The following is an 8,857-nucleotide window of genomic DNA, read 5'->3' as shown; positions in this document are numbered from 1 at the left end:
CCACATCTATGATCTGGGCTGGCCTCAAGGTAGAGAGCAAAGCTCTGTGCTCAGAATAAGTTGGTGAAGTGTTAGAATAATCCCTCTTACCCTTCCCAAACTTCCCTAAAACCCCCAAATATCTCCCACCAAGTTTTCAGCATGCCTGAAATTTCCAGCCAATAATAGTACCATACTTTCTGACTGTAGGACTGTATTTCTGAAAGGTCCTTGTTCAGACCCAAATATTTTATAATACAGAAAAAAAAAAAAAAAGCCTTGGACTTGGAGACAGAAGACTTGGGTGTCAAGCCAGGGGAGAGATGGGGACAGGAAACTGAGCCACAGAGCATTCAAGATAGACTTGGTCTCCTGGAAAGTTTCACCTAAGGTCTAAATTGAGCCAGTTTCCCACCACCCTGACTCACACAGGCCTTTTTTCCACACTTTGTTCTCCAATCCTGAATCCCTAACCCAGATCCTCCATAAGTAGAAGACTTTTAAGAACCTATACACCCTTGGTAGAAATGAGGGGACATAATCAATGCTATGGGCTGAATGTTTGCCACCCAGTTTATGGTATTTGTCATAGCAGCCCAAACTGACTAAGACAGCCAGCCAAAGGTAAGATAATACATGCTAATCTTTTACTTATTCATATAACACAGTGAAGCTTTCTTTTTAAATGAAATGATGCATAATAATTCGTACTTATCTAGGACAGAATGATCTACAAAGTAAGTACTTTTACATACATGACTTCATGCACACCCTCATAGTGTGGGTGAGTCTGTTATTGGCTTCTCTACAGTTTATAGATGAGTAAACTGAGCCTTGAGAGGCCCAAGGTCACAGTGGGAAAGAGCTTGGACTTGGAGTTTAGATCCAGGGCTCAAATGCCATTCAACTCCACAGACAGTTTACTTTGGACATCTTTAGACCAGGTTTCCATGTTTGTGGACTTCTTTGTGCCATCACAGACGGTTGCACAAATGAAAGCTGTGAAAAGTTCAACAAAGCTTAATTCCAAACAAAACAGATGATGTTTGGGCTGGTGGGCCCTAGACAAGTTCACAGGAAGCTCATGGGGTGAGTACCTGGTGTTGACCAGAAGATGAGAAGTAGGCAAGTACAGTAAGAGGAAATAGAAGTAGAAAAAAGCCAAAATATGGTCTCCTGTTAACTCACTCAACCAACCACAAACATTGCCAGGCACCGAGGGAGATGGCAGGAACTGGGTTTGTGCTTTTGAGAGATTTCCACTCCACTTGAGGCCATTGGCGGTCTGGGGCTGGCCTGAGCTTGGAGACATGCTCTGCTCAGAGATCAGCGAGGTTCCTCTCTTCTGGACTCTGTCTGAGGGAATGTGGAGGTGTAAATGCTGTAGAACCACTGTGGGTTTTTTGTGTTCCAGGCGTGGTTAGAGGTCTGCAGCCCTGTGTCCAGGACACCTCTGTTTGGAGGGAGAGATAGGCCTGCAAGAGTCCAGTTGAGATTGAGCAGTGGTTTCCGTGGGTGGAGGGAGGGGAAGCCCAGGAGGTGGTGACTAGTGGAGGTTGTGGTCAGGGACAGACAGCGTGGCTCGTGGCGTGCAGCTCTCTGGCAGCTCCTTTTCAGCAGTCTCATCTGCCACTCCCTCGCTGACTGGGTTATCCTTCTATCTTCCCATTCATACTTCTCTTTGTGCCTCTTCCCTTGGGTTCTTGAGGAGCTGGATTAGGGGAAGACTCCTGATTAAAGACTGCCCTGGGAGCCAGTCTATTAGAGATGCCAAAATATCACCGGACGTATAAAGAGTCAGATATGAAACGCTCCCAGGGAGATGGCTAGATGTGCTGAAAGAAATACAAGATAAGCATCTTGGGATAGGTAGGAATGGGATGGCATGGGGAGAGGGTGAAGTGAGCCTCTCAAGGGGCCTCAACCCCCACACCTGCCTTCTAAGAAGGGTGGGTTCAAAGCCCAAGGTGCTTTGGTTTTGCCAAGTGGGTATGTGAGTCGGAGTCCTTTGCCTTTTTGCTCCCTGGCTCAGCCTGCCCTCTGAATAAAAGTTGAACAAAATGTTAAGAATCAGTGTGAAAGTGTGTTTGAAAGATTAGGCCAACTAGAAACCCATAGGCTTAGCTCTGATTCCACAAACTATCTAATTATCTCTTCCTTATCCTGTTTCTCCCATCAGTGGTGAGTAGTGGCCCCACCTGTAGGCTGGCAGGTCCATGGGAGCCCCTTCCCTTCACTGGTATGCTGTCCAGCCCTGTCCAGCAGTTGCTACTGGCCTCATTATTAAAACTAGCCCTGGATCTTCCCTAGACCAATCAAACTCCTCCGGATCTACTCCCCCATTGGCAAATAGATCATTGAAGTTGCATCTGGAACTGAAGGGGAAATGCCTTACAAGCTCTCTCCAGGTTGGCCATAGGGCTATATTGGTATCTACTAAGGGTTATATTGGTATCCACTTTATTCAATAACAAGATATTGAGTGTCTTCTGTGTGCAAATCCCTGCTCAAGGGACGGTAGAAGACTCTGGACTCATTTTTTAAAAAAGTTGGCCAGGTGCAGTGGCTCACGCCTGTAATCCCAGCATCTTGGGAGGCTGAGGCAGGCAGATCACGAGGTCAGGAGATCGAGACCATCCTGGCTAACATGGTGAAACCCCATGTCTACTAAAAATAAAAAAAATTAGCTGGGCATGGTGGTGGGCGCCTGTAATCCCAGCTACTCATGAGGCTAAGGCAAGAGAATGGCGTGAACCCAGGAGGCAGAGCTTGCAGTGAGCCGAGATCGCGCCACTGCACTCCAGCCTGGGTGACACAGTGAGACTCTGCCTCGAAAAAAAAAAAAAAAAAAAAAAAAACCAAACCAAACAAAACAAAACAAAAAACACTTGCAGCCAAATGTACCTAACAGAGGAGGTGCATGTCAGAATCACATGGGAAGCTTTTCCAAATCCCCAAGCCAGAGCTGAATCAGGTTCACAGATTGGGCCCAGGTCTTTGTGGCATGGCACAGTTTAGAGTGGGACTTTTATTTATGCCCTTGGGTGTGAAGCAATGGGCCAGTGTGAGAGGCAGGCATGTGTACCATGAACTGGAAGGCAAGGCCAAGCATAGCCATCGCCAGAGAGAGAGAGAAGCAATCTCTCTACTATTATACCCTACTCTCTCTCTACTACTCTCTGAGAGTGTTGACTAGGAAAGAAAGGTAAATATTTATAGAGAAGCATCCTGGGACAAAGAAGGTAAAGTGTGCCCCAGGGCATGGCTCCCCAAGAAGCATAAATCTGAAGGATAGTATCAGCTGTTGATTCTTCGCTCCCACTGAGCACACAGTGATAGAACACTGGGGTTCAACACCAGGTTCCTGTCCCTAAGCAGCTTGCAGCCTGATGGGGCAGGGAGATAAGACATTGCATGTGTGTAACTGCAACACAAAGTTGTTTTATTTTAGAGGGGACAAGCAGAATCCCATGACAACCCAGAGAGTGTCCTAATTTGCAGATTGGGGAGGGCGTCCTGGAGAAGTTGGCCTGTCAGCTAGAACATGTTCCAGACCCAGGTGACAGCAAGACAAATGCCTAGAGGTAGGGTATTGGGGAGATAGGTGTCTGGAAGAAGGCCAGTGGTGTTTTGGGGCTGGATCCCAAGCTGCTGTGGCGAGGAGGCTTAGAGTGAAATAAGAATGGAAAAGTTGGCTGGCATCAGATTGTGGAGGCCTTGAAAGCCTTGCTAAAGTGTATGGACTTTATTTGTAAGTAATGAGGAGTCACTAAGGGTTTTGAAGCACCTGGCGTAAGGGCAGAGGACAGCCTGGTGGGGAAAGAGAGGAGCAGTGTGGAGATGCCAAGGAAGTGCGGCCCTGTTTCAGGGATGAAACCATGGGTGTGCAATAGCAAGAATGAGTCAACTCTGAAAGCCACTAGACAGGCATAGTCCTTTGGACCTGGCTGTGGAAGTTGAGAGAAAGAAAATACAGGCCTCCAAGAGGACTTGAGGTTTGGAGTGTGGGTGGGTGGGGGGAAGCTAGCACCATCCACCAAACAGGAGGAGGACACTTTAGGTGCAAAGTGATAGGTCTGAAATCAGCTCACTATCCACCTGGGAAGGATGAGATGTTGGAGGAGTCCACCCTAGATGCCTTCACCAAGGTAGGTGTTCACCAAGGTAGGTGAGCCTTTGGGGTTGGGTTGTTGGTCCCTGGAGCGTAGCAACCGTATCTCATTCATCTTTGTATTATCTTAGTGCAGAAGGCAGCACTGATTATATTCATTCCTTCAATCCAGCACTGATTATATTCATTCCTTCAATCAAATATTTATGAGCTAAATTTTTAAGGGCCAATTCATGGGCTAGGACTTGGATCCAGGATACAGAACATTTCTCCAGTCTAGTTGTGGATTTTTAGAATCCAGATTTCAACATGACCTTGCTTATCTCAGGGTATGGTGACTTTTGTCTTCCAGACAGCCTCATCCAGCAGTACCTGAGGAATACAGAGCCAGGCGCCTCCAGAGTGAATAAACCAGTTGGGACAACCCTACAGTCAGGCAAGGGAGGCACTGTGTTGTCAGCATCATGCAGTTATCACACACATTGAGCTTTAGGCCCTGTAAAGTCTTCAGGGAAGCACCTTCCCCAGAATCCTTTCATGTCTTAGAACCTTCTGAACCAAGCATTGATTAGAAACACACGTCTAAATGAAGGAGCGTGCAAGATGAACTCAGAGTTCAAGAAATGTTTTTCTGGATGGCAGTATAAAATTCCCAGGTAGGAAGCCACTTTCCCGCAGATAAGAGGCTGGTGGGACCCACTGGTGTAATGAATCATCTTCACTGCACGCCTGCAGCGGAGGTGACGTCCCCACCCTGATGTGTTCTGCAGTGCTCCTTCCAGGCCCACTTCATCATTACCTCGATTCCAGTCCCCTGTCCACCTGCTCCTGCAGTGCCACAGGCCCCTCAGTAGAAGGAGGCACCCTCATAGGCGAAGGCACCAGGGGAGTGGGGGATTGGGGGTGGGCTGGGCGCCTGCAGCCGGCAGAACCAGAACTGCCGGAGGACATGTTTCAGGTGTGTGCGGAACTTGACTCCCACGAAGACATAGAGCACCGGGTTAAAGCAGCAGTGGGAGAAGGCAAGGTTGCGGCAGATGAGCAGGGCGTATTCCAACTGATGTTTGGCCTCGCAGCTCCGGATGATCTGGGTGTGAAACAGTGTCTGCAGAAACAGGGTGAAGTTGTAGGGACCCCAGCTGAGGAAGTAGGCCACCACGATGGCGAAGATGAGCTTGACTGTGCGGTGGCGCCGCTTGGAGCGTGAGCGGAACAGGGTCCTGAGGATCTCCACGTAGCAGAACAGGATAATCCCCAGCGAGAGCAGGAAGAAGAGGTTGTGCTGGTAGACGGAGGTGAGGTACCACGTGAGTTCGGAATAATCACAGCCTGAAGAAAGCACCTTGTGGAAGACGGCGTCGAGGATGGAGGACAGGATGCTGGCTACCCACACAGCCGTGGTCACCAGCACCCGGCAGCGGAGGGTGGGGACGCGCAGGGTGGAGAGGGGGCTCACTACCGACAGGTAGCGGTGGATGGTCATGATGGTCAGGAAGAAGATGCTGCTGTAGAGGCTGATGGAGAAGATCATATTGAGGAGCTTGCAGAGGAAGTCTCCCAGCACCCAGCCCCAGTGGTATGGGGAGATCCACACAGGCAACAAGCAGGCGAACACCAGGTCTGAGAGGCACAGGTTGAGGATGAAGATGTTGGTGAGAGACTCCAGGCTCTCATACTTCACCAGGACCCACAACACCAGGCTGTTGCCCACTAGGCTGAGGAGAAACACTAGGCAGTACAGGATGGTGGTGGCAAGGGTAGCAAAGGCCCAGGCCTGGTTCTCACACAGCTGGCTCTGAAGGTCATAGTAAAAAAAGGTGGTGGTCTCTGGGTTGCCTGAGGACTCCATCTGGACCAGATGGCAGGGACGTTTAGAGCATCTGAAATGATAGAGACATGGAGTTTAAAGCCATGTGGTGGCTGGGTACAGTGGCTAACACCTGCAATCCCATCACTTTGGAAAGGCCAAAGGGAGAGGATTGCTTGGGCCCAGGAGTTTGAGACCATCCCAGGCAATATAGTGACACCTCTGTCTCTACAAAAAATTTAAAAATTACCAGGGTATGGTGGCACATGCCTATAGTCCCAGCTACTCAGGAAACTGGGGGGTGGGGAAAGATTGCTTGAGCCCAGGAGGGCGAGACTGCAGAGAGCTGTGATCACGCCACTGCACTCCAACCTAGGTGACAGAGAAAAACCGTTTCAAAAACAAACAAACAAAAAAACCCAAAAAAGATGCCAGACTCTTAGTTAATTCTCTTCTGGATCAGAGAAAAGACCTGGAATGGGAAGGGGATTCTCCACAGAATGTGTTTTCCCATAAGAGATAGCTTTGCAGGACCATTTCAAAATATGTCTATTTGTCATGTTGGTATCTTATTGCTACAAAGAGTCTATTTTATCAGGCTTAAGGACTGCTTTAATGTTAATGCCGGTCAGCTGTGCTGAATTACAAAAAGAGGAGAGTATAATGAGGCATGTCTGACCACCTATTCCCATCATGGCCTGAACTAGTGTTTCTTTAGAATGCCCTTCCTTGGTTGAGGAGTCCATTCCGTTAGTTGTGGGGCTTAGAATTATATTTTTTATTTATACAACTTAAATGCCTGTTAAGACAAACACCAAACAACCAATCAACACTTTTCAGAAAAATGAAACAAAATCCAGAGTCTACACAACATAACAATGTTTAGGACACAATCCAGAATTACTCAGCATATCAAGAAATAGGAAAACATGACCCACACTCAAAAGAAAAGACAACCAAGTAGCTGCCTGTGAGAGGAGCCACATGTTGGAATTTGTAAATATGTATCAAAATGTAACCATTATACCTGTTCTCAAGGAAATAAAGAAAACTATATTCATAATGAATGGAGAGATAGAAAATCTCAGCAGAGAAAGAAAAGTTATATAAAAGACCCAAAATGAATTAGAAATCAACACCAAGATATCAAGAAAAGCTTCAATAATTTGGAAATAATTTTTAAAAAACCCCCAGCGCTTGTGACGTCATGGCGCCGTGCGTGGCCGCGGCTGCCGCGCAGGGGGCGGGCCCGCGGCGCGGGGGCCTGAGGAGGAAGTGGTGAGATTGTTGCTCCCTCTGCGCCCACTGCTGGTTCTAGGGGCACAGAGAGGCCGGAGTCTCTGCGGCTGCGTCGCACCGGCCTACAGTGCCCTCCATGTTCCCTGGCGCCACCGCGGCGCTTCCTAAGGCCGCTGCTGTCTATGGAAGTAATGGAAGGACCTCTTAACCTGGCTCATCAACAGAGCAGACGAGCAGACCGTTTATTAGCTGCAGGCAAATACGAAGAGGCTATTTCTTGTCACGAAAAGGCTGCGGCATATCTTTCTGAAGCCATGAAGCTGACACAGTCTGAGCAGGCTCATCTTTCACTGGAATTGCAAAAGGATAGCCACATGAAACAGCTCCTCCTCATCCAAGAGAGATGGAAAAGGGCCCAGCGTGAGGAAAGATTGAAAGCCTAGCAGAACACAGACAAGGATGTGGCTACCCATATTCAGGCATCTCACAAACCCTCTGCCGAGCATGCGGAGGGCCAGAGCCCCATTTCTCAGTACTGTACTTCCTCAGAGAAACGCTTGCCTGAGATTCAGCGGATCATTGGCAAGGTTCCAGACACACTACTATATTTACTTCAGCAAAAGAGTGAGCCAGCAGAGCTATGTATTGGAAGCAAAGCCCCAGAAGATGATAAATCAATTACAGAGGAGCAGGCAACCAAAATTGCAGATTTGAAGAGGCATGTGGAATTCCTTGTAGCTGAGAATGAAAGATTAAGGAAAGAAAATAACTAAAGGCTGAAAAGGCCAGACTTCTAAAAAGGTCCAGTAGAAAAGGAGCTGGATGTAGGCGCTAATTTTGTAGAAATGTCAGTGTTACGGAGCTTGCCGCCACGTTCAGAAACTGCTACAGCCTCCCTGGCAGAAGTTTGCAGCAAATGCCGGGAAAGCCAAAGACATTCCAATCCCCAATTTTCCTCCCTTGGATTTTACATCTCCAGAACTTCCCCTTATGGAACTTCCTGAGAATATTCTGAAAGGATTTATTAATAATTAAAATGGAAGGCCACAGAAGAGGGGAGAAGAGGAAATAATACAGTAATAGTTAATCCAGCAGAAAAAAAAAAATGGGAAAACTACATAGAAGGGGCATCCTGGTCCCGGAAATGCTTAATCTTCTGGTGAACTATGGGAGAAGAGGCATTGCTAGGACTTGGGAAACAGTCACTGAAATGTGTTGCATATCTCATTCACTGACTTGAGCTAATGATTCCAATTTGACAGACACTAAACTCATGGAGGTTCAGTTTCTCCTGATACAAATCAAATGGCTACCTGGAATAATTTTTTTCAAGCAACAATTATTTTTCTTATCTTCAGGGTTAAAATGTATAAAATATGTGTAATCTATAATGCCATAAATGATAATGCAAAACCTAAATAATATGGTGGCCTGAGGGGCTCCCTTGTATTTGAAACATGCTTTCTATCATGTATTGACTGTATGCATTTTGTTAATGCCCATTTTGTTTGTTTAAGGTGTGTATCTTACACACCTTATTTGTTGTAAGATATACATCTTAATTGTTAGTTATGCTTTTGTAAGCAAATTACCAGTTTACATAATTAATCAGGGTGCATTTTAAGTTCTAACTTTGTTTATTGTATAATGCATCATTTGAAAATACCAAGGAGGAAATATCCTTTGTTTTTGATGATGCATGAGTGGAAGTAATGCTAACT

General features: G+C 46.9%; 1 protein-coding gene and 1 pseudogene across 1 annotated transcript; one reads left to right on the top strand and one right to left on the bottom strand.

Annotated features, from left to right (window-relative positions):
* Positions 1-604: 604 nt before the first annotated feature.
* On the bottom strand, positions 605-6,016 carry XCR1 (X-C motif chemokine receptor 1). The gene has a single exon (XM_007983941.3). The coding sequence runs from the start codon at positions 5,937-5,939 to the stop codon at positions 4,938-4,940; it is 1,002 nt and encodes a 333-aa protein (XP_007982132.1). The 5' UTR covers positions 5,940-6,016; the 3' UTR covers positions 605-4,937.
* A 1,302-nt stretch (positions 6,017-7,318) lies between these two features.
* Positions 7,319-8,171, top strand: LOC103227529 (nuclear receptor-binding factor 2 pseudogene; annotated as a pseudogene).
* The last annotated feature ends 686 nt before the right edge of the window (positions 8,172-8,857 follow it).

The sequence above is a fragment of the Chlorocebus sabaeus genome, chromosome 22 (assembly GCF_047675955.1).
Source record: "Chlorocebus sabaeus isolate Y175 chromosome 22, mChlSab1.0.hap1, whole genome shotgun sequence".
In the NCBI taxonomy this organism is placed as follows: Eukaryota; Metazoa; Chordata; class Mammalia; order Primates; family Cercopithecidae; genus Chlorocebus; species Chlorocebus sabaeus.
This window is presented reverse-complemented; position numbering and strand designations above follow the sequence as displayed.

What these genes read in the sequence shown, in the direction of transcription:
- XCR1 (XM_007983941.3), bottom strand. Translation starts at nt 5,939, where the DNA reads ATGGAGTCCTCAGGCAACCCAGAGACCACCACCTTTTTTTACTATGAC.